Source organism: Furipterus horrens, unplaced genomic scaffold (assembly GCF_987537825.1).
Source record: "Furipterus horrens unplaced genomic scaffold, mFurHor1.1.pri manual_scaffold_10, whole genome shotgun sequence".
NCBI classification, from domain to species: domain Eukaryota; kingdom Metazoa; phylum Chordata; class Mammalia; order Chiroptera; family Furipteridae; genus Furipterus; species Furipterus horrens.
In genome coordinates this window covers 83,082,819-83,107,351 of record NW_028327180.1, presented here as the reverse complement: position 1 = coordinate 83,107,351, position 24,533 = coordinate 83,082,819, and the positions used below count along the sequence as shown (strand labels likewise).

Genomic DNA, 24,533 nt, shown 5'->3' with positions numbered 1-24,533 from the left:
ACGCACTACTGAGTCCTGTCCCTAGGAGGGCGGGGGCATAGGCAAGGCATTAGGGACACAGGGTAAACTGCTGTTCCTCTTGCTCTCACTTCTGTTCACACCAGTAAATCTGTGCCTCCCTCACTGAACCCTGCACGTTTAATAACAACAGCACAGTTCCATCTCAAGAAGGGATGGCTGTTCCTTGGCGTGGCATTAGATTTACACTTGAGAAACTCCAACATATTATCTCCTGATCTGATCTCACAGAGGATCATAATCTCACAGAAGAAACTTAAAGTGATTACTGAAAGGAAGACCTGCTAGTCATGATCTGACATTGGTCTCAGCGTACAGCTGCATTCTGCATTCCATTAGATATAACCTAGCAGCCTAATCATATCCCTTTGCCTGCCATCGTGGCTCCCATCATGCCATCGATTTTCGTTTGACAGAAAAATAGAATTGTCACATTGTCTTTAGTTTTGTGATGATTGGAAAAATCTGTCAAATTCTTAAGACACTCTTATTTGCCCTCTTCTGAATGAATACAAGATATTTATTGGTTACTCTTAAATTTTTTTTTCTTAGTAGAATATGAAACTTTTTTTTTAAAGAAGAAATTGAGAAGCAGGCATTTACATGTCATGTCAAGGGGGTGGCAAGTTCCATGTATTTTAAATGTTGCCACACTATCCAGGGATTAATGCTTCCACAGGGAGGCGGTCTTTGTATGTCTTACTCCCTACCCCTGCTCCGCTCCGCCTCTAACTCAATAGATTGTTCTGAGTATTTGGGACCTGGAGGGAGCCCACAGAAGATTCGGTGGACAAGTTCACTTCTGGAATGTAGAAAACATTTTAAAGGTTAGGTTCTTAGCATGATATGAACTAATGTTCTTTCCACTGATTGGAAGGGGAGATTAACAATTATCTCTTGAATCCAAAAGCGAATATTAAGAACTTTTCCCTGTCCTGAATTTGACTGTTACCGTGTGTGTCAAAACAGATCATTTTAATTGTAAACCATAAAATAGCTCAGCAAGTAGCCTAGAACACTTGCCTAACAGTACACATTCTGTTTTCACTCTGTACCCTGGGTTGTTAACCTTAAATTCTGTGATGTTTTTTCCAAGGAGACTTGACAAAGTAGACCACTAGCTACACCACGTTTTCTGTAAACGCATTGTCAGCAAGTGGACAGTAGACTTTTGGTGAAAAGAGAAATTTCCTGTTTACCCTGGTTTTGTTTTTAAGTTCAAGCCTTTAGTTTAAATTAAAGAAAAAATTAAGATATATAGTAATCTAGAAATATAGATAGGACATTGTTTCTTGTTAGCTCTCCAGGGAGATAAAAATACTTAGGAAGCCTTTGAAAGACACTAAGTGGTATTCTTGAGGTCAAGCCAATTTTATGAAACAATATTCCACAGAGTAATATACATGCTACAGTGTTAATATTATGACAATAATAGTAAGGTTTTTAGCCTCTTAAAACTTGGGGCAGAGGTTGTATAATTACAGATTTACAAGCTCTAGAAATAGTTTAATTGGTTGTGACCCCACAGAATGTCAAGTTAATTTTTATTTCACTACCTGCTAGAACCTACTACGAGGCCACTGCTCCCATTTGCCAGTGGAGGAAAGGGCATCAGAGTGGAGAAGAGCTTTCTTAGTTTACACATCTGCACAGACTACACACGGGTGGATGTCGTGCATTTATGGCATGTTGCTGGTATTTGTTCCCAAAAGTAATACTGTTGAAGTAATGGGTCTCATCCCCACCCACCCCCCGTGACAGAAACACAAAAACACTTTTGAACATAGGATTTTTTTCTTCAGAAGCCAAATTAACCTCCAGAAGAACAGCGCCATTGGTTCAGTGTTTCCTCAAGGTAGTTTTCAGTGCAAGCTGGTGTTCTGTGTGTGAGGAGAAATGGTTCAACTCCTGCAGCTGGTGAATTTGGAACTGTATTTGTTGCTTTTGTGTACTAGATCAGGTGCAAGGTTTTTAGTGCACAGCCCTTGCGCACCACTGCAGGCGAATTAGACGTCATTAGCAATAGAGACTGCAGTTCTGGAAACGTAAGGCGAAGTTAATTTGGATTTGTGATTTGATTAGCCCGCCAAAACTTTCTTTCATTCAAAGTGCTTGTAGGTGTAATGAGCTAAATGTGATGCATATTTGTGAAGAAACATCCTTTTTGGTTCCTTTTGGGAATGAGAGGCACTCCTTGATCTTTATGAATGACAGGTTCCTGTGTTGCCTTATTGCTTAACTTAATTAGTGAAATAAAGCAGACAAAGCTTGAATGTCTTCTGTTTGGTTTCATGAAGACTGACTGTGACAGCGTGGCTCAGAGTAAGAGGACGGTGGAGTCGAGAGTGAGTATGTGAGTCAGTGGGCCATGCTTCCTTCTTCCATCTCTTTAAATGCACTGAGCTAAAACCACATCAGATTGGTTCCCTGTACCATTCTATGGGTAGCTGTTACCTGAGCTCCTTATAAACATGTTCAGAACCATTATGTAAATGTTATGTTGTTAGGTCTCTACCAGCTTCTCTCCGGGTCCTGGCTCCCAAAGAGATCCTTTCAGATATACAAAATGGCCCGGCTCCCACAAGTAGCCACTCATCCCCCTTCATCTGTACTCATATAGCTCTTCCTCCTTTTACTGGAAATGCTTGTTCTCACGTGTCTAGAGCCAGCCCCACACTTAGTGCATGCAGTCTCATCAGGGACATCACTTCCGCAGTTCTCCCCGCCCTCCGGCTTCATTTCCAGCAGCCTACTATGATGTCTCTCACCTTAAAAAAAGGGCCTTGACCCCACATCCCTGTCCAGCTGCCACCCCATTTCTCCCTTAACATCAAAACTTGTAACTACCTCTCCGCTCCTCTCCTCCCAGTCTCACCTGAACCCGTACCCTTATTACATCACCAACCACCCATGCTGTTAAATACAGAGTCAGGTCTCAGTCCCTTACCTGCTTACCCCTCAGTCGGAGAGCTGGTTTCTCATACTAGAATGTAAGCTCCACAGTGCACGGAGCGTTCTTTTTTAAAAACTGTTGAATCTGCAGAGCTTAGAACCAATGCCTGGCAAACAGTAGGCTCTCAATATTTGTTGAATAATACTGTCATCATTTTCCTTACTTACATAGCTGTTGGTCTTTTATCTTTTAATATACATACACCTTATTTTGGTCGTAAGCCAAATATCTTACTTGCCTTGAGCTTTCTTGTTCTGGTGTTTTCTCCATGTAGAATACTTTTCCCTCTCCCTGCATCTTCAGAATTACTTTCCTGCTCCCATCTCTCCCTTACTCCTATCTCGGTGTGATCTTAATCCATAGCACCATACCCCTTCAGAGCATTTGCCTCTTCCATGTAGGATGGGGTTTGTATGTGTGTAGCTCTTACTGGGTTGCAAACCTCTTCAGGGCTAAATCCAGGCCCCTTTGTCATCTGTTTCTCATGTATTCCATTCAAAGGGCAGCCTGGGGCAAACTCAAAAACTTAGACCTAAGTCACTTGCACAGGTGCAATATAGTAGTCCCCCCTTTCCCACAATTTCAGTTACCTGCAGTCAACCACAGTCCAAAAATATTAAATGGAAAATTCCAGAAATCATAAATTTTAAATTGTGTACCACTCTGAGTAGCATGATAGTCTCATGCTGTCTTACTCCATCCCACCAGGGACATGAATAATGCCTTTGTGCAGCTACCCACACTACATATGCCTGTTATTTAGTAGCTGTCTTGTTTATCAGATCGACTATCGTGGTATCACAGTACTTGTGTTCAAGTCACCCTTATTTTACTTCATGATGGCCCCAAAGTACAAAGGGTAGTAGTGATGCTGGCAATTGGAATATGCCAAGGAAAAGCCATAAAGTGCTTTCTTGAAGTGAAGAGGTATGTATAGGAAAAAACATTATATATATATGTTTTATGTATATAGTGTTCAGTACTATCCATGGTTTCAGGCATCCGCTGGTGGTCTTGGAAGGTATCCCACACAGTTATGGGGGGACTACTGTACTTCATTTATCTTCATTTTCTTATGATCAGGGACATCTGTAGTGAAATGTATTTTTTATTCAATCTTTATTTTTTCCATGACCATTCAGTCCCCTTATGCCCCATTCCCACAATAATCACCACACTGTTGTGCATGTCCACGAGTCCTTTTTCCATTTCACTCAATCCCTCCACCCCCACTAGCTGTCATCCTGCTGTCCACTAGAGCTGCTAGACCACAGCTGCGCAAAATAATGACCTGAAGTGTTAAATGAATGTAACATTAAATAATACAGAACCAAACAGTGAGAAAGTTGTTTCCTTCTCATGTCCCCCCAACCCCCACCCTCCTGGTTAAATTAAGGAAAAATATCAATACTTATGTTTGTCACATTAACACATAGGCTTCTGGCTCAGAGCCTTTGGCAGACAACCATAGCTATTTACTAAAAAATGTTTCATTTTCCTTGTACTTGTTTTTAAGGCTACATCTAAACATAAAGCTAACTTCCCATTTAAAAAGTGATTGAATTTTCCTTTTAAAATGAGAGTGAATAATTAAAAAATAAAATAAAACAAATAAAAAAAATAAGAGTGAAACTCCAGAGTTCTGCCTATGATGTAGAAACCTGGAAAGAGTGTCATCAAAACGTAAAGGTGGGCTGCTGGCATCTGACTCCAAGATCCCAGCCTGCCATGTGCCATACTCAATAAAACATCTTTAAGAAAAAAAAGGTGGATGGATGACAAAATCATAAATTTTATTGGAGCTGTCACAGAGCTAATGTGGCATTGCAATCACATACGTTGAATTTCAAGGAGGGACAGATCCTTCCAAAAAGAGATCAGACATATAGACTCGCTCACCTATATGTAGCAGAGCATGGGAGGAAGTGTTGGCCACCATATGAGCAGGTAAGAGGAAATCAACTGAAATAGTAAAGAATTGTTGAAGGCCAACTTTGGGCTAACATGGCAGGATGAAACCGCAGAGAGCTTAAGGCACTAAGGGAGCCGCATTCACTCAGACTTCCACTCAGAACGACCTGTGGGGACAGGGAGTGGTACTGGAACTCCGCAGAGCCTCCTTTGGTTTGGAGGCATGCAGGAAGGATCTGCTGCCACTTCAGGGAAGGCATGAAACCTTACCTCCCTCTGCCCAGGCCCTTCCCTCGTAAGGAACAAAAAGGCCTAAGCCACTGGCGGGAGGGACAAAATTCCCTCTCATTGCTGCTGGGGCAAGGTAAGAAAAAACAAACAAAAAAAACCCCTCAACCTTGGGAGGGATGAGATTCTATACCAATTCCATTAAAGGTCTCCTACTACTCCAGGAAGGGCAGCAAACTTCTCCACAAGATCAGCTGCAGCTACCAGTCAGGGTTTGGCTGCCAAAGAGGAGGAGCAGCAATACTGAGAAAAGATCTGTTCCCAAGGCTTGGCCGCAGGAACCTACCAAAGACAGGCTGAATTAGAACAAAAAAAAAAAAAAACCCTGACCCCTTCCCCACTACCCATCTAGCAAGCTGCTAACAACATCAGCTGCTAGGGGTGAGCAAAGGCAGAGACTTACCACTATGGTACAGGTATGCAGGACAGATGAAAGCTAAAATGAAATATGAACAGTTGAGAAAAGTTCTTCAGTTCCAACCTGAAGCACAAAATAATGCTGGAGGATGTGAAAGCTGTGGGACACGGAAGGCAACCACAGCAACAACAAAACCCAAACCCAGCTCAACTCCTTACTAGAGTGACCAAACCCCACACAAATAGCCTGACAGAAGAGGCTTGGCCATTTTTAAGCATCACTACTATTTACCCAGTCTCTACTGTTACAGACTGCCCTGGCTGGTTTGGCTCAGTGGATTGAGCGTCGGCCTGCGAGCTAAGTGTCGCTGGTTCGATCTTCCAGTCAGGGCACATCAGAGAAGGAAAACTCTGACTCCAAAAAACCTCCGCTGCCTTGCGGCATACCTCTTCAGGGGAAAGGCTAAGGGAGTAAACCCCGACAGAAAATCTGGAGCCGGAGTCCCTAAGGCGGTTTGACGTTGTAGTCAACACCGGCAACTCCTGCGGCGCACCTGAAGCCAAGCTGTATTGACTCCGTCTTTCCCTTGGATCCTTCAGCTGCAAAGAGAGGGGGGGTCTGCTGCATGGGCAACAGCAGACCCTCCATATCACCCTGCCCAGGCTCTGTAGCTTCAGCTTCACTGGAGAGGACACTCCAGCGTCATCGCAAGATGTCGATTCAACACGGGAGGAGACAGATACCGTGTCACTCCTGAGTCGGACTGCACAGCCATTCTCGGCGGTGCAGATAGACTCTTAAGAAGCTACACCATCGTCTCTCGAGACGGACGGCTGCAGACGACTGATACAGAAGCGCTGACTGGCAATCAAGGGAAAAAAAAAAAAGATACACAAAGAAAAACCAATGCATTTTTTGACAACAAAACCATATACAGATATGATTTGGATGTTGGAACTATCGAAACAGGGGCTTAGGCTCTGATTAACATGTTAAAGAATCTAGTTGAAAATATGGGTAATATGTGTGAACTGAGTTCAGCAAAGAAGTAGAAACTCTGAGACAAATTGAAATAAAAATCAAGATCAGAGATGAATATCTTCTATGGGGTCATTAGTAGACTCGTCATAGCTGAATAATCAGGAAACTTGGAGATCCGTCAATAGATATTATCCAAACTGAACCCCACCTCCCACCCTGCCAAGGAGTGAAACAACTGAGTATTCCAGACCTATGGGACAATATCAAATGGTCTAATGTGTGTAATTGGAGTTCCAGATGGAGAAGAAACTGGGCAGAATATTTGGACGGGTGACATCTAAGAATTTTCAAAATATAATGAAAGATAAACCGTAGATCCAAGAAGCTCAGATAAACACAAGCACTTTCTCATACAGAAAAATAAACGTTTACCATATGATCAAATAATTTTACCCCTAGGTATTTACAGATGAAAACCTACATTGATTCTAGAGAAGGCAAAACTATAGGGACGGAACACACATCAGTGGTTGCCTCTGACAGTGTGTATGGGAAGAAGGGGATTGACTTGGGCACAAGGAAACTTTTTAGGATGGAACTAGTCTATATTTGTGGTGAATGTATATATAAAATTTCCTAACCGTACAGCTACAAGGTAAACTACATAAATTATACTTTTAGTAAACCTCATTTAAAAAATTAGGTGACAAATGTTTTAGATAGTTTGATGATAGGATATGCCAAAAATTATGAAAGTGGTACCAGAATGCTTGAAATTTGTAAAATATTGGCAGAGTAGCTATAACTTGTTCCCAAAATGATACAGCAATGCCTGTGTTGATCCTTAAGACACTTTTCATTTCAGAAGTTGAAAAAACAGTACTGATTCAGAGAGATCTGATTAGATCACTGGGGAGACATAGGGAGGGGCTGTAGGAGGAGTTTGCCAAGACAATGGTCAACAGTCTGGGATGGGACTGGCTGAGAAGCTGAATGCCTCCAGAGCTCAAAGAAATAAAAGGAGGGCTGGCGCTCTGGCTCTCTTCTTCCTCGAGGATGCCTGGATGATTGTGCTGCAGGGGCCTGCGTTTCCCAACTGAGGTATTTTGGATGGGAAGGAACTCTGGGCACAGCCTCGGGTCGGGCTGGCCTGACAGAGAGAGGCAGGTTTATTCTATGGGTGTTCTACAGGGGACAAGCTCTGAAGGCAGAAACCTGCCATTTTTTCCAAAATTGTGTAACTTGTATCTTACGTTGTTTTAGTTTGTAAACTAACCCTATAGAAATAAGATAACTAAAAACTAGGAAATGCTAGGAGAATTCAGGTGTTAAAAAGTTTAGCTTTAATTAATGGGCTTAAATGATTAAAGCTGTGACTTCATAGGATTAAGTGACTGCTTTTGAGTCAAGACTACTTTCCTTTATCACCAACCCGTCCCCTCTTGACTTTTGCCTAAAGGGTGGCAGCGGGCAGCGAGACCCCAGTCGCTGTTGCGTAACAACAGTACTTTTTATAGTCTTTGGTTTTGTGGCTTCACCATTTCTTAACTACATGACCAAGAAGAGCAAGTTACTTTATCTCCGTGAACCTGTGTTCCCGTTTCTACAAGAGGGACCATCATATTGGCCTAGAGGGTAGTGATTACTCAATAAAATACATGACATCCCGCTAAATTTGACTTTCAGATTAGTCACTTTAGTATAAATGTCTGGAATATGTTTACACTAGAACATGCTTATCTGAAATTCAAATTTAACTAGACGTTCTGTGTTTTGCTTACTAACTCTGGCAACCCTGTAGGAGTTATTGTAAGAAATAAGATACTGGCGGGGCAAGACGTGCGCCCAGCGTTTGACATAATACGCGCTGAGTAGGTAGGAGCTAACGCTGCTTTAGGCCGATCCCCTCATTCGTTACCTGTTCCTTTATTTTTTCACTTCACTTTAAAATAAACCAGATGTACCTGTGTCTCTTCATCCCAACCAGGGACCAACTCAAAAGAACCCGAGTTTAACCCACAGGATTTCAAACTAAAGCGAAGAAGCTCCGAGGGGCGGTGTCCAGGAGCACAGGGCCCCGCCCCCAGGGGCGCATCAGACACGTAAATTAGACGTAACAGGCCAGGGCCCAGCCCCGGGGCCTGACGGGATTGTGGCGGTCCTCTCTTCCTACTCGGAAGCTTCCGCTGCCTCCGGACGCGCTCAAGATGGCGACTTCTCTGGGTTCCAACACCTACAACAGGCAGAACTGGGAGGATGCGGTGAGTGTGCCCGCCGGAGGGGGACGGAGAGAGGCGGCGAGGCCGGGCCTCCTGCGGGCGGGAGCAGCCATGGCTGCAGCGCGGCCGGCCAAGGAGACACTGGGGAGGAGCCCGCGCCGTGGCCTAGCTGGGCTGGAGGGAGGAGGCTTAGCCAGGGTCCGAGTTCAGCCCCCTTTTCCGTGGCGTCCCCCTGCGCCCTTTTCGTGCTGGTGTCTCCTCCCGCGACCAGGCCGTGCGGGACGTCGAGTCCTTGCCCTACTCCGCACCTCGCTCCTCGCCCCCTTCCCCACTCCCGTTACCCGTGAGTGTGGCTGAGATCGCAGGGTCCTCGGAGCCTGGCTCTCAAGCACATTTCCCAACTTCCCCAGGACTTCCCCATTCTGTGCCAGACGTGTCTTGGAGAAAACCCGTATATCCGAATGGTAAGTGATTGTGTGTGAAACGGGAATTATTCGTATTGTCAATGTGGTGGTACTGGGACGCTGTCCGTGAAGTGCTCCTCGGAGCCAGACACAAGTGAAGATGCTTCTTCACTAACCCAAAGCCTATGATAATTTGCTTACTCTCTCACTGAGGAGCTCAGCGACAGTCCTGTGATGTAGGAGTCGTAGTAAGAACTCGGATTTGTTGAGCATTTGTTTGGGACATCTATTAACTAGAAACTGAATATATGTCTTTTCATACAGCAAGTAATGAGTGGAGCTGGGATGTAAATTCAGATATTCTCACTCCAGGGACCTCCATGTGTTGGAGAACCAGGACTAGAACTAGGTTTCCTGACTCTTTACCAAATACCTTATGGCCACTGCACTTTGTCTCTTTAACGTAAGGCGGCCCCTGTTGTTATAAATAAGGGTAAAATTAGTGACCGTTAACTTTCAGTGATTAGATTAGGCCTGTATTATTGTGATCAGTCTCAGGTGTTGATACATTGATATGTTCAAAATGTTGAATAGCTTATGGGAAGGGAACACGTACTCTATGCAGAAAGGATATCAGCACAGTCTATGGCAATTACCTTCTAACTGAGCTGTAGAATGGGCTGGTCATGGCAACATCCTTTCTGATTCAGGGACTGTGGAGACTGTTAGGAATTTGAGTTCTTGGGTGAGAACTTGGGAGACAGTGGTGAACCTGAGAGCTGTGGCTGTGGAAAGGTACACTTATCTGATCCACACACTTGTCTGACGTTAGGTCCATAAGATTCTTAGGAGATTGTAACTAATAATAGGTGATTTGCATATCTACCCTGCACCACCCCAGAATGTTTTCTCCCTTCCCCCTTTAAAATGCCAGGGATCTCCAGACACAATTCTTGGGTTATATTTGGGGAAGAAGACATCTGCTCTTTTTTTTCCTTGAACTTCAGTTCTCTTCTGTTATTTATTTATTTATTTATTTCTATTTCAGACCAAAGAAAAGTATGGGAAAGAATGTAAAGTAAGTATGTCTGTTAAAGAGTAATTAATTCATTTTATTTTCCTTTTTTCTATCAAATTAACCTTCAACTTGCTGAGCTTTGAGGTCCTCCAGTAAAACTCAGTGCTACACAGCTTTCATGTATTATTTATATACTCATTGACTGATAACTATTTAGTATGCGAGGTAAGAAATGAGCCCTTTAACATACGGATTCTTAACCTGGTGTCTGTGGCTGGGCTTTGAGCAGCCTCAGGTTGTGTACCAAGTGTTGATTGACTATACCCAGGAGAATTTTAGCTGAGGAGGAAGGTCATAGCTGTCATGAGATTCTCAAAGGAGTATATGACACTCCCCCCACAAAAGATAAAGGGTCAGATTAATGGTGGTTACCTCTGAGGTAGAGAGGACTTTTACTTTTGAGTATTTCGTTTCTGTACTATGGGAGTTTTTTACTACTGGGTCACGGTGTTGTAAATATGATTGAAATATCAGATGGCATTTAGACTAGATGATTATGAAGGTCCCCTTTAAACCCTGAATTAGGAGATCCTTTCTTTGAATCCCCCATTGCTATTAAGTCTCCTGGATTGATTGTCCAGGTCAGGCCCATTTCACTCTCTGTGGTTCTTATTTTGTGTTAAAGATCTGTGCCAGGCCATTCACAGTGTTTCGCTGGTGCCCCGGGGTTCGCATGCGTTTCAAGAAGACTGAAGTGTGCCAAACCTGCAGTAAATTGAAGAATGTCTGTCAGACTTGCCTCTTGGATCTAGAGTATGGTATGTTTGCTCTGTCCTGTAGATCTGAAAGAATGCAAGTGCACTAGACAACCAACCAATTTGTTTATCTCCCATGTCTACCCTGCCTCTGGTTTTGACCCCACTTTGGACGGTCTGCTGTGCTCTGCTTTTGAGAGGAGAACCATACTAGGCCATCCTAGAGTCCTCCTGAACCACAGTAGGAACTTAAGGAAAAGTTGGGAATTAATTAGAATTGGTCTAAATGTTCTTCATGTACATCCCTGTAGGCATCGTGAGGTAAAGGCATTTTTCCTGTTGTAGGTAATTTCTTTGCCTTGGGCTTCTTTCTAGTTCTAGAGCTTTTTCCCACAACCCCTAGCAGAAGCTCATAGGCTAATTGTGCTTTAGGTTTTTGTCTCCCTATATTGTTAGAACTGATATACTGCCACTGTTTTAGAGTAACTGCTTTTTTTTTTTAAACTGTGGCTTATTTATGAGAAAATACTTTTTCAAAGGGTTTCTACTATACAATATAAGGGAAGAGGAAAATATGAGTTTGTAAATGTTAAGTTCAGAAAGTTACTTGGCTTCTCCAAGTCCTGGTTTCATGTTATTTATATGTTCCCTAAGGCAGTCTGTTTCTAGAATACAATGTCCTGCACTGGACAGTGACTGTCCAGAGGATCTGGAGCACGAACCTAAAAATTCACCACTTTTTACATTTATTTTAAATAAATGGTGTTATAATAAAAGCTAGATACATTATTAGTTTACAGGTCAAGTCTGACCCCAAAGTTTGTTCATCTAAAAGATTTTCTAAAACCTTTGTTTCAAAATTGTGACAGCTCAGGAATTAGGACAGTTTCTTAGAATGCTCTGTAGCAATATTTGCCTGATGGTGCTAAAGATTTTGAGTAGAAATATAGTGAAGCCTTTGGTACCAAATAGGAAAGTGGAGAAGGAAAGGATGATATTGCATTCTGTGTGTGTATTCAGTAGTATTTAAAGACATTCCTGAGTTTTTTTCCTCCTTCCCTTTGTGCCAGGCCTGCCCATCCAGGTTCGTGATGCAGGGTTGTCTTTTAAGGATGACATGCCAAAGTCAGATGTCAACAAAGAGTACTACACACAGAATATGGAGAGGGAGGTATGTTGCCACTGTCTTGATGTGTCTTATATTGGATAAAAGAGCCCTAGTGGGTTGCCACGGTTTATATAATTTATCTTTTGAATTTGCTCCCCTGTGTAGATTTCTAATTCTGATGGAACACGGCCAGTTGGCATGCTGGGGAAGGCCACATCCACCAGTGACATGCTGCTCAAACTGGCCCGGACCACACCCTACTACAAAAGGAACCGACCTCACATTTGCTCCTTCTGGGTGAAAGGAGAATGTAAGAGAGGAGAGGAGTGTCCATACAGGTAAGAGCTCAAGTACATTTTCAGTATTTGCTTTCAGGTGATTAGTCTCCTAAGAAGTGGGAGCTGCTAACTTAACTTTCTGCTTTAAAGTCTAAAAATGTATAAAACTAGTATGGCATATCTCATACTGTAAGACTTAAATTTAGAAAAGCTGGATTAAATTGTAGTTTTTACATATAATGGAACTTTCCCTTGTAACTGAGCCTTGGGAAGCTAGATTGCTATGCTGTATAATATAGAGGTTGACCCTGAGAGTTTCTCCCTGAGATATAAGTCTTCGCTTATGGTATCACTGCCCTGGATCGCAATGAGTAGTGGTCAGTTAAGGTATGTGAGAGTATGTTTGAGTTGAAAGTGCCAAGCATCTGGATTAGGAGCACTTCACTTGGGGTTGATTAACCCCACCCCTGCCAAAAAATTATTCCATTTTCCAGGGCTGGGTCATAGCTTTAATCAGACTCTCCATGGAATACAAGACCTCAAATATGTTAAGAACTGTTGGCCTAGAGAGGGATAACACTGTTTTGGTTACCCTTTGTTTTGGGGTGCATTGTGCCAAAGGCATTTCTGTCTGAGGAAACTGCCACCCCAGATGGCCATTTCAGTAGCTTTTTGGAGGCGGGAAGTCCTTGGACTATGCTAAGTCACTTGATATTAGCTCTGTTTTGATAATTATGTTTTGGTATGACCAGGGTTTTAGTTGAGAAGCATTTTAGGGTGTGTATGTGGGACTTGCGTAGCTACTGTTGGGTGACACCTCTCAGTTTTTTCCTTTGTTTCACCTTTATGCATCGTTCTTTCTTGAACCATAGACATGAGAAGCCTACAGATCCAGATGACCCCCTTGCTGATCAGAACATTAAAGATCGATATTACGGAATCAATGACCCTGTGGCAGATAAGCTTCTAAAGCGGGCTTCAACGATGCCTCGTCTGGACCCGCCAGAGGACAAGACTATCACCACACTATACGTTGGTGGCCTTGGCGATACCATTACTGAGACAGATCTAAGGTCTGCGGATATAATTTTATGAGCTCTTTTTGCTTTTAACTGCTCTGGAATAATTTTGGGGGGCAAAAGCAGGCAAGCAAGAGAGTCCTTTACTTTACAAAATAATTTTTCTTTAGCTGGCCTATATTCAGTAAATACAGAGAAGGAAAACTCTGACTCCAAAAAACCTCCGCTGCCTTGCGGCATACCTCTTCAGGGGAAAGGCTAAGGGAGTAAACCCCGACAGAAAATCCGGAGTCGGAGTCCCTAAGGCGGTTTGACGTTGTAGTCAACACCGGCAACTCCTGCGGCGCACCTGAAGCCAAACTGTATTGACTCCATCTTTCCCTTGGACCCTTCAGCTGCGAAGAGAGGGGGGGTCTGCTGCATGGGCAACAGCAGACCCTCCATATTACCCTGCCCAGGCTCTGTAGCTTCAGCGTCATCGCACTTGATTCAACACGGGAGGAGACAGATACCATGTCACTCCCGAGTCGGACTGCACAACCATTTTCGGCGGTGCAGATGGACTCTTAAGAAGCTACACCATCGTCTCTCGAGACGGACGGCTGCCGACGACGACGATTCAGTAAATATCATGCTGACCAGAATTTTTATAAAATTGTTCTTTATGATGCCAAAGTAGAAACGTTCATCAGTAGTACTTATTCCGTGCGTGCATATGGTAATAATTACATGAGATTCTGTTTGGCCTAATAGCCGATGAGAGTTTTTTAAAATAGGGCACACATCCAAGTATGCTTAATTATGTAGGAGAGGGAGAGCTTTTCAATTATAACTCACATTGTTTAAATTGTTGGCCTTTTAAAAGAGATTGGCATTTGGTAACTTTGTATGATTCTTGGCATGTATCTTGGTCAGCTAGATGAGACATCTGGGCAGAGTGGAAGTATCTCCTGCTCTTGGTAGCCTGTCTCCATTAAACCCTGTCTGAGTGAGCTAGATGATCCCCAGGGGTGGCAGGCTTCTTCCCTTCTCCTCTTTTTCTTAACCTTTAATTTTTTTTAAACACTCTTGGTACATGGGCCATGGGGGCTCTAGTTTGCCAGCCCCTTATCTAGGTTTTAGGGTCCTTAGGGAACTTACTGGGGCCCCCTTTTCTCTATGGGAAAAACCCTGAGATGTTCTAACCTTTATTTGTTCATTATTTTCTTTCCCTGTCAGTATATAGTTCCCTCAATAAGTATTGGGGGAATTACCCGCAGGTAGTTGGGCAGATCCATGGGGTCCTGCTCCTTGCGGTGAGTCAGTGGAAGTTAGTGATCTGTCAGCCTTCTGGGAGTGTCTGTGTGTTTTAACTCCTTTTTCTCTGCCTGTTTGCCTTCAGAAATCATTTCTACCAGTTTGGAGAGATCCGGACGATCACTGTTGTGCAGAGACAGCAGTGCGCTTTCATCCAGTTTGCCACAAGGCAGGCTGCAGAAGTGGCTGCAGAGAAGTCCTTCAATAAGCTGATTGTCAATGGCCGTAGACTCAATGTGAAATGGGGAAGGTGAGAATAGGCTATTTTTTAAATTATTTGAGATTTTGAGGATAACTGTTCATTACCTGGGGCTGGTAAGCTTTTGGTGAATAGACCAAATAGAATTTTTAATTCTCTACATTCAGTCCTGTGGATATTGGGATCATCCTGCTTTTGGAATTTATTCAGTGTTTTGGTGTAGTAATCTCTGAAGGTTCGTGTATTTTGTGACCAGCCATTTTGGCCAGGTATAATGCTAGTGTCTGAAAGTGGATTTGAGAGTTTGCTAAATGAATTAGATGCAGATTCTGCCCTCTAGAGGCTGACTTTCCAGTGGAGAAGAAGAGTAAATTTAGGTTGAAAGTGGTGAAATGCCGGGAAAGTTCAAAGGGGGAGCATGTTTCCCACTTGGGAACAGGGAAGGGGAAGATCACTAACAGCAGCAGCAACCCTTACCGAGTGCCTCCCGGGCACTGAACACATACACAGGTGGCCTCCTCTAGTCCTTACAGCAGCTCTTAGAGATTTTGAACCCAGGTCTTTCTGGCTTCAAAACCTTTGCTCTTGCCTACTCTGCACTGGGGCATTTAAGTGCAAAGAGTATCTGCTGAAGAGGAGGCAAGGAAGGAAGGAACTCCGTATTGGGTGCATGAGAAGCAGAGGTGTAAGAGAATGGACAGAAATGCTGATGTCATGTGTCTGTGTCCCAGGTCCCAAGCAGCCAGAGGAAAAGAAAAAGAGAAGGATGGAACCACAGAGTCTGGAATCAAGCTAGAGCCTGTTCCAGGCCTGCCGGGGGGTGAGTGCAGACTTGGCCTGCCCAGTGACTTGCTAGCTTCGGATGCTCAGACTTCTCTGATGTTCCTCAGATGTTAGAAGAGACTCAGATCTCCGGCTTCTGTGAAAGTTCTCTCTCCCAGGAGGAACTGCAGATTTAGAGGCGGTGGAGCCCTGACTGGTGTGGTGTGGCTCAGTTGTTGGGGTATTGTTCTGCAAAGCCAAGGGTCACTGGTTCGATGCCCGGTCAGGGCTCATGTTTGGGTTATGGGTTTCGTCCCTGGTCAGGGTGTGTATGAGAGGCAACAGATCGATGTTTCTCTCTCACACTGATGTTTCTCTCCCTCTTTTTCCCTCCCTTCTGCTTTCTCTAAAAATGAATAAATAAAGTCTTTTAAAAAAATAAAATGCTAGAAAGAGCGTTGTACAATTGTCTTCCCCTCTAACTGTTGGCTATTTTCTCTACTCCAGCTCTTCCTCCTCCTCCTGCAGCAGAAGAAGAAGCCTCTGCCAACTATTTCAACCTACCCCCTAGTGGCCCTCCTGCTGTGGTGAACATTGCCCTGCCTCCACCCCCGGGCATCGCTCCGCCCCCACCCCCAGGTAACGTCCATCATCCTTAGTAGAGAGGTCTGATTTAGCCCAGAAATATCCTTGGGAAAGTTTTGTCTTCACATCTCATCATCCTAACAGTTTAAATCCTTTGAGTTTGCCCCATGGAAGTCTTCACATAAATCTGATTTGTTAGGATTCCTGGTATTTCGTTTTTTTCCAGGCCTGCCGAGGAGGGGAAAGTTGCCAGTTTTCTAAAGAGCTGAATATATGTAGACTCAGAATGGCAGTTTACTGTTCTAACATAATCCTGATGCCCTAGAGCACCATTGCTTGAGGCATGGGCTGTGGACATTGGTCACCTGTTTGCAACAAGATAGGGAGCTTGTGTCAGAATGTAACTTCATTATGAACGTCTTGTTACAAAAAACTATAGGTGAACTAAACAGTGTGCTTGGTGGTGTGATTAGTTACATTTGGCTCAGTCTTTCCCTTGTTGGTGGCCAGTAATAACCGGGTCAGGGACCGGCAGGCACTTCGTATAGTGCTGCTTTAGAAATTCTCAGTGATGGTGTCAGCGGTGTCAGTCAGTCCCAGGTAGCCAGTGCTCCTGTGGCAGTTCCCATGCTTTTTGAAGAAAGGCCTGGTTTCTGAACATCTTCCATTCTGGTATAAGTCATTGAGGTTAAGGATGACATTGTCTTCTGTCATTTGATTCCATTAAGTCGGGGGCAGTCTGGTTTCCTCCTCACCTCCCAAATCCGGATTGGATCCTGCTCTGGTAGGATTGGTGTGTTTGATGCCCAGCAGGGGCTTGGGTGACATACTAGCACATACCTTGAGTCCTGGACTGAAAGGAAGGCTTTCTCAAACCAAGGAAGTAAACAGGGAGACATTCCTAAGTAAGTCCTATAAACTCACATTTTCTGAAGTCCCTTGTCATTTGGTTTATGTAAGTGGTGTTGACATTAGAAAGACTCATAGGTTTGAAAGGTTGTCAGGAAAACTGCCAGCCTAACAGGTTTGTTCACTCCCATTTGCAGGTTTTGGGCCACACATGTTCCACCCAATGGGACCGCCGCCTCCTTTCATGAGGGCTCCAGGACCAATCCACTATCCTTCTCAGGACCCGCAGAGAATGGGAGCTCATGCCGGGAAACACAGCAGCCCCTAGCACATTATCGCCGCCCTGGGGCTCCGCAAAAGACAGGGCGCTTTAAAATCCCAGGAAACGAATCTTGGAATAAATACATTTTTCCTTCCTTTGTAGTTTCCATGGTAGCTAAATGTGTTCAGATGTGGGCAGAGAAGATAGCCATGATTTGATTGGTGGACCTCAAATAAGCTGCCATTAACACATCTGGTTACTATTCTAATATTGCTAACAAAACTTAATGCCTGTTCCCCTTACTTCTAGGGGGAACAAGTGACAGGGTGAATTGGAATGTCCAATGGAGTTACCATCCCAACTATAAGTTCATTTTGTATTATTTTTGGGGGGAGAGAAAGAAAATTGACCTGCGGTAAAAACCTTTTGACCATTTTTATGTCCATTGGGTATTTTCCTTTTTATGGTCTAAAAAAGATGACTAGTACTAATCATTGTAGTGGCATGAGTGTGATTTAACACTTCTGAAGTCACACCCTCAGAAAGACGAGTGGAAACCAGCAGCCAGCACAGCCCAGGTCTCTCACCTCTCCCAACTGCTGAAGGCAGCTGGCTGGTGGTCTCACTGCTTTACACTACCAAAAAGGACAAACATAAATTCCTTTATTCCTATCAATTGGATGGAAACAGAGTGTCATGAAGCTGTGTATCATTGAAGAAACCTTGTGCCTGGGATGACTCTATTTTAAAGAACTTCCTGTAAAACACTTCAACAAACTGTGAAACGAAAAGCATCGGAGTGCGTTTGAATGGAAGGCCTGTGACCTGCAGCTGGAACTTGGATTGTCAGCACTCACCTTCGTCTGTCTCGTTTTAATTCCCCGCTCCTGGGCAGGGGACGCTGCTTGGTCTTAGAATGTTTGGACGTAACTGAATTGTAGATGGTAAAAATAATTTGATGTTGTGTTATGTTTTTTTGTTTTTAAAAAATTAAAATGGGTCAGTTTTCCAAATGTCATAGTCATATTTCGAGATTTCTGTTTTCTTCATCCTTTGGTAGCTGAACTCAAGGTCAGTGGAAGTTAGAAACAAGTTATATATAAATGTAAATTTCTGCTTTGGATATGATTTTTATCTGTCCACTATGGTGGTAAAAAGGCCCACAGCCTGCCATGTGGCGGCTGATAACTGGTAGCTTTAAAAAAATCATTCTCATATACAAGTCATTTTAAAAGGAAACAGGCAAAAGTTATCTACACAGCCAGTTCCTTGTCACTGTTTTCTAAAATACATATATGTATGGGATGGACATACCACATATAACAAACACCTTTTTGTAGCTTCACTGGAGAATTTTGTATTCCTCTAAAGAGTTTCATCTTCCCTTAAAAAAAAAAAAATTTCAAAATCTAGAAACTGAAAATTTTATTTTATTTCAGTAATATAAGGTGCGTTCTAATATTTTGACAACAGTTTGGGTAGGGTTTTTTTTTTTTTTTTTTGGTCTACTTTTGAGCATTAAAAGGTTTTTAGCCAGTTTGTGAATAATGTGAAGCATGTAGTGTTTGAATGATTGCCAAATTTGAATAATTACACAAACACATGTAAATGTATGACTACCTAATTGTATATTCTTGCCTTTTTGAGAACGAAGAGATTCTAAATTTTTGGCCCTGTCATATTTTTTGAAAAGCATAAGCAGGATAAATTGAAGAGTGGAACAGATGCCCAGTCTTGAGTAAATCAGGGTTATGAGCAATGAGATACCTATTTGGCAAAGACTTGTAGGTGCTTACCAGACTGCATTTCCTTCCCTTCTAGGGCACAGAGCTGCGGATACCTTTGCCATTCCAAGACCTGGTCTGTAAAAATGTCTCGCCCAATCCTATGAGCTTTTCTCCCATCTGCTGGCTAAGTGTGCAGGGCGGTCTCAGAAGGTGGGGAGGAACCAGGTTCCTCCTGTCACTGCCTTAAGGAGAGCACTGTGATAACGATTTTGTCATATAGTAAGCTATCGAGACCTGGGAATTTTTTCTGTTAACACATTAACTGCCATGTGAGTTATATTTAACTCACCCTAGTTTTAAGCCCGGAGCCTTGTGAAATGTACACAACTCACACGTCACTTTACCTTGGGTGCCTCATGGTGCACAGGCAACTCATACTACCATGCTATAACATACATATTACTTGAAGAGTGGCCTCATGGATAAAACCCTGCAGATGGTTTGTGAAAATCTTACTAATGGCGTTATTAATACTGGCAATTTAAAAACGTGGATCAAATGAATTTATTTTCTATTTATTTTAACCTTTAAATTTCACTAAATCTGACATGTAAATGGAGACACTTCCTTTATGAACTGTTACTTTTCCCATTCCTTTTTCATCAAGTCACAAAGAAATATTTTGTTTTCAATTTTTTTATTCGATTTTCATAATAAAACATTGCGGCTCCAGGGAAAACTTTTTTTTTCTAGTGTGGCAGTCAATGTGTTAAAGTAACTAGTGTTACTCTAATAACGTATAGTTATATCTGATCACAAAAATAACTAAAACCTCACTTTTGTTTATATTGAGTAATGGTTTAAACAGGCTCTGGAGCCGGATGACTTGAGTTCAAATCCTCACTTCAGCACCTCCCAGCTATGTGACCTTGGCCGTGTTACTTCCATCTAGTTGCCATAGTGCCTCAGCTCCTAACCCTTCTCACTACCCTCCTACCTGAAGCATTTTGAGCTGCTCCCTTGTGGAGGAGGCTCGGAAGGAATAGCATCCTGACGACTGAAGTAAGGCAATGACTGCCCATGGGACAGAGTGCGATGTGACAGGTTTTTGGAAGCCAAATTGCAGTGAGACATTGTGAGCCAAAATAATGGAGGTGAAAGGGGAGTGTAAAGTGACCCTCACCCCCGGGTCTCTGGCTTCATCACTTGGTTGAGGTGGTGTCTGTCTTTGTTTTTTTTGTACAGGCACTACTTTTCCTTCCTCTGCTTGAGTCTTTGCAAGTCAACAGGCCCAGTCTATAATCAGTAGGAGGAGCATGAGACTCCATCTCCTGAAGGGATGGAGTATCTAATCTACTTACATTATCTGGAAGTCTCTAAAGAAGGAAGATTTGTCTCCTTTTCCCCCTTTATTGAGTCATTTATTTGTATCATGGGATTCATGGATGTTTACTTTATCCTTTGAGTTATACTCTGTTCTGTGAGTTGCCTTATCGCTCTATGGACAGTGGCCTTTGCTCCATAAAAGTTTTTAATATGTGTTTTTTTAAAAAAATGTTTCATAGGTACTTGAAAATAATGAGTATTCTCTAATTTGATGGTGCAGAATTCTAATTTTCATTTTATTGTTCAAATTTCCTATATGCTTACTATTTGTTTGGTAACTGATCAAAAATTGAAAAAACTCTGTTAAATATTTCACTGTGATCATGGGTTTATCATTATGTAAGTATCCTACCCAGTAATGCTTTTTGTCAGTAAGTCTAACTTTGTCAGCTATTAATATGACTAGAACACATTTCTTTTTAAAAACTTTATTTTTCAATTATAGTTGCTGTATATTAGTTTCAGGTGTACAACAGAGTGATTAGACATCTATATACCTTATGAAGTGATCACCCCAGTAAGTCTAGTACCCACCCAGCACTATACATAGTTATTACAATATTATTGGCTATATCATCTGTGCAGTATTTCATGTCCCCATGACTATTTCTATAACTGGAAATTTGTACTTCTAAATCCCTTTCACCTTTTTTCCCATCCCTGCAACTCCCCTCCCATCTGGTGACCAGTAGTTTTTCTCTGTATCTATAAGTTCATTTCTCTTTTGTTTTTTCATTTACCTTGTTTTTAAGATTCCATACATACGTGAAATGATGGTTTTTGTCTTTGTCTGACTTATTTCACTTAGCATGATACCTTTTAGGATGGTCCACCCATACTGTCTGTCACCAATGGAAAGATTTCATTCTTTTTTATGGCTGAATAATATTCTGTTGTATATATGTACCACCTCTTTAATAATTTGTCTAGTGATGGACACTTAGGTTGCTTCCATATCTTGACTATTATGAATAATGCTATAGTGAACATAAGGGTGCATATATCTTTCTGAATTAGTGTTTTGGATTTCTTCAGATATATACCCAGAAGTGGAATTGCTAGGTCATATGGTAGTTCTGTTTTTGATTTTTTAAGGAACCTCCATACTTTTTACCATAGTGTTTGTACTGACTTATAATCCCACTAACAGTGCATGAGGATAGAACACATTTCTTTGGGATGGTATTTGACTGGCTTATCCTTTCTCATTTCTTTATTTTGCTTCTGTTATATTTTTAGGAATGCTGCTTATGGAAAGCATGGAGCTGGAATTGCTTTTTATCCCATCTGTGAATCTCTGTCTTTAAACTGGTGAATCCTATCCATCTCTATTTATTGTGATAACTGATACAGTTGAATGTATTTAGACCACTTTATGTGCTTTTGCTTCTTTTTCATCCTTTCTGCTGTCTATGGAATTGATTCCTTTGCTCATGATTCTTAGATTCTGTTCTTTCCTTCTGGATCCTTTCCAGAACATGTACTTTTGTAGCTCTTGCAGGGGTGAGTGGGAAACTTTTAATATTTATTTGAAAATTATTTTGCTCCCACTTCTCGAAGATATAGTTTTTCATTATTGCTGTTATTCTAAGTGTTGTTCTTTTGTAGGTGATCTGACTTTTTTATCTGGGTGCCTTGGACATTTCTCTGTGACTTTGGAGCTCTGGGATTTTAGTACAGTGTTTCTGAAGTATGGATTTAATTTATTCTTCTCACGATAGGGTGAAGATTATGTGAATTTCTGTCTTTTACCAAGTCGGGGGAACCCCCAGTCATTTTAAAACTCCTTCTGGAACTCCTATTAGTAGTGTTGGGCATTTTTATTTTATTTTCCATGTCTTCGAACTTTTCATGTCTTCCATTTCTTTGCTTCTCTGTGATGCATTGTGGGCACTTTGAGTTCACAAATTCTTCAGGTATACCTAATGTCATTTTTAACTCACTAATTCTCTCTTCATGTACATCTAATATGCCATTAATCTATTAACATTTTTTTAAAGGAGGGATTATTTTGGTGAAATGGGACATATGTACAGAAAAAGTACATGAAACACAAATTCACAACTAAATTGAATATTTTAAGGTGAACGTCTGTGTAACAATTACCCAGCTCCAGAAAGAAAAACCTGCCGGCTTTCTCAGAAGCATTTCTTGTCCCCACACAGCCACACACCTCTCGTTCCCCCAGCCATTAAACATGTCCTTGCACCAGGAAACACGTCCCTGGGGTCTGCCTTCCTCTGCCTGCCCCTCAGTGTCTGAGGCGCCTCTGTACTGTTGCACATAACTGCAGCTCATTTGTGTTTGTGGCTGCTATGCCTGATGTCGGGTTCCCAGGGTGTGGGCTCTTCTCGGTCCCTTTCATTTCCATATCGCTATATGACTTCATTGACATAAAGAACAAAACAGGAAAAAGTATAGAGTTTTATATGAAGAATGTATTGGGCCCCTAAATTACATAAAAGGTTAATGACCTGCTTTTTCAGAATCCAAATTTTACTATTGTTGACCAAAGAAGCAAAATACAGAATAATACATATAGTATGATCCCATGAAAACAGATATAGCTTTGTACTTAAGCAACTATACACATAATGTATTTATCTATTCAAATAATCCTAGAACTCTAGAAGGACCGAGCTGTTACCAATGGTCACCTCTGATATGCGGGAATGGGGCAGAGCGCAGGACGGTGCGGTGTGTGTGTGTGTGGGGGGGGGGGTCTGTGTTGCATGGGAGGAGCTATGCAGGCAGATACTTTCACGTTTTACTTCTTCCTTTTGTTCACTTATATATTCTTCCAATAAGAATTCTTTTTTTTTCTAAAAAAAAAAAATCAGTGAGTCATTGTTAGAAGAAGAAAGGAATGAGGCTTTGCTTTGAGGTGTGGCAGGTGCCGCACCAGGCTCTCCTCTGCTGTGCCCAGCTGGCTGCCATCACGCCCCGCCCCAGCACGGCAGAGCCAATGCAAGGCCGTCCTAACCCTCTCTCGTACGTTTCAGACACTTTAAGGTTGGTTTTCAGCTTATGGAAACACGACTTTAAACGGCAGTACCTAAATTCAGACAACAGGTCGACTGCAAGCAATTCCATGAGTCAGGCTATGGGCCCCTGAGTCTGTGGGGGCACAGGGAGCATCCAGAGCAAAAGGAAAATGTACGCACTGTCCCATGTGCTCTGGGAACCAGATGGATTCCTGACCTCCTCATCTCCCCAAGAGAGGGGTCAGGGAAGCGGCGGAGAGAGGAGAGGGGGAGAGGCAATGCATGTGCAAAGGTAATTCATCGGCAGTGATCAGCGGCGTCCCTTCCGCTTCAGCTTTACTGACCTCCAGCCACACCCTAGCAGCCCGCTTCTCAGGCTGCATCACTGCCTGAACACCTTTTCCTGTGAAGAGCAGTAGCTGCGTGAGTCTGAAAACGATCTAGTGCTTACTGTGTGTGAGTCCATTACTATGTTCGAAACAGCCCCCTGCAGAGGCCCAAGGGTGAGACCTGGCGGGCAGCGGCGATGAGAACCGTCCCATCCAGTCTGACTCCCAAAGGCAGGGCATTGTCGTGAGGTGATTCTGGAGTGAGTGGGCATGGCTCGGCCACCCTGTGCAGGTAGAAGAGACAGCCGCTGGACTAGGACAGTTTCCATTCTGGCTCTGTCCCTGGACAAGCCCCTTTCCCCTTTTGAGCCTGGGTATCCACATCTGTGAAATGGGACAATACTTTTCTTTAGGATTGTACTGAAAATCAGAAATTGGATATTCAGAGACCCTCCTACCAGTCCAAGCACTGAGGCACCCACTAAAAAGCAGCCATCATCATCATCCTCATCCTCACCGTCACATTCCTTTCTCTCCTCTTCCTAATGAGCTGCTCCTAGTGGAAACCAGGACCAGATCTCCCCAGAGCCTGCTCAGAATGGCGAGCGGAGGGAGGTGGGAAGAAGGACTCTTTCTAAGTGGCCCTCTTTGCGCCTGTTCTGCAAGGTGCCCAGAGAAGTACCCCCTCTTTCATCTCTGTGGCCACCTCCCTAGTCAGGCCTTGTTCCTTGAAGGCTCCCTGGTTTCCTGCCTTACTCCTCTCCAATCGATGCCCACACAGCAACCATCGAGACCCGTCACTCCCCAGCTTAAGAACATCCTGCATTTTCTTAGTGCAGCCCCA

General features: G+C 42.9%; 1 protein-coding gene across 1 annotated transcript; it reads left to right on the top strand.

Moving 5' to 3' along the window:
* Positions 1-8,603: 8,603 nt before the first annotated feature.
* On the top strand, positions 8,604-18,298 carry RBM22 (RNA binding motif protein 22). Its single transcript, XM_090288425.1, has 11 exons — positions 8,604-8,770; positions 9,139-9,192; positions 10,181-10,210; positions 10,836-10,968; positions 11,976-12,076; positions 12,179-12,351; positions 13,164-13,364; positions 14,692-14,856; positions 15,537-15,625; positions 16,075-16,206; positions 17,199-18,298. The coding sequence occupies exons 1-11, from the start codon at positions 8,717-8,719 to the stop codon at positions 17,327-17,329; spliced, it is 1,263 nt and encodes a 420-aa protein (XP_090144551.1). The 5' UTR covers positions 8,604-8,716; the 3' UTR covers positions 17,330-18,298.
* The last annotated feature ends 6,235 nt before the right edge of the window (positions 18,299-24,533 follow it).

Bases quoted from the DNA above. Each gene is read 5' to 3' on its own strand.
- RBM22 (XM_090288425.1), top strand. From the start codon at position 8,717: ATGGCGACTTCTCTGGGTTCCAACACCTACAACAGGCAGAACTGGGAG. The intron at 9,193-10,180 runs GTAAGTGATTGT...TTTCTATTTCAG, and splicing joins AAAACCCGTATATCCGAATG to ACCAAAGAAAAGTATGGGAA. The intron at 15,626-16,074 runs GTGAGTGCAGAC...TCTCTACTCCAG, and splicing joins TGTTCCAGGCCTGCCGGGGG to CTCTTCCTCCTCCTCCTGCA.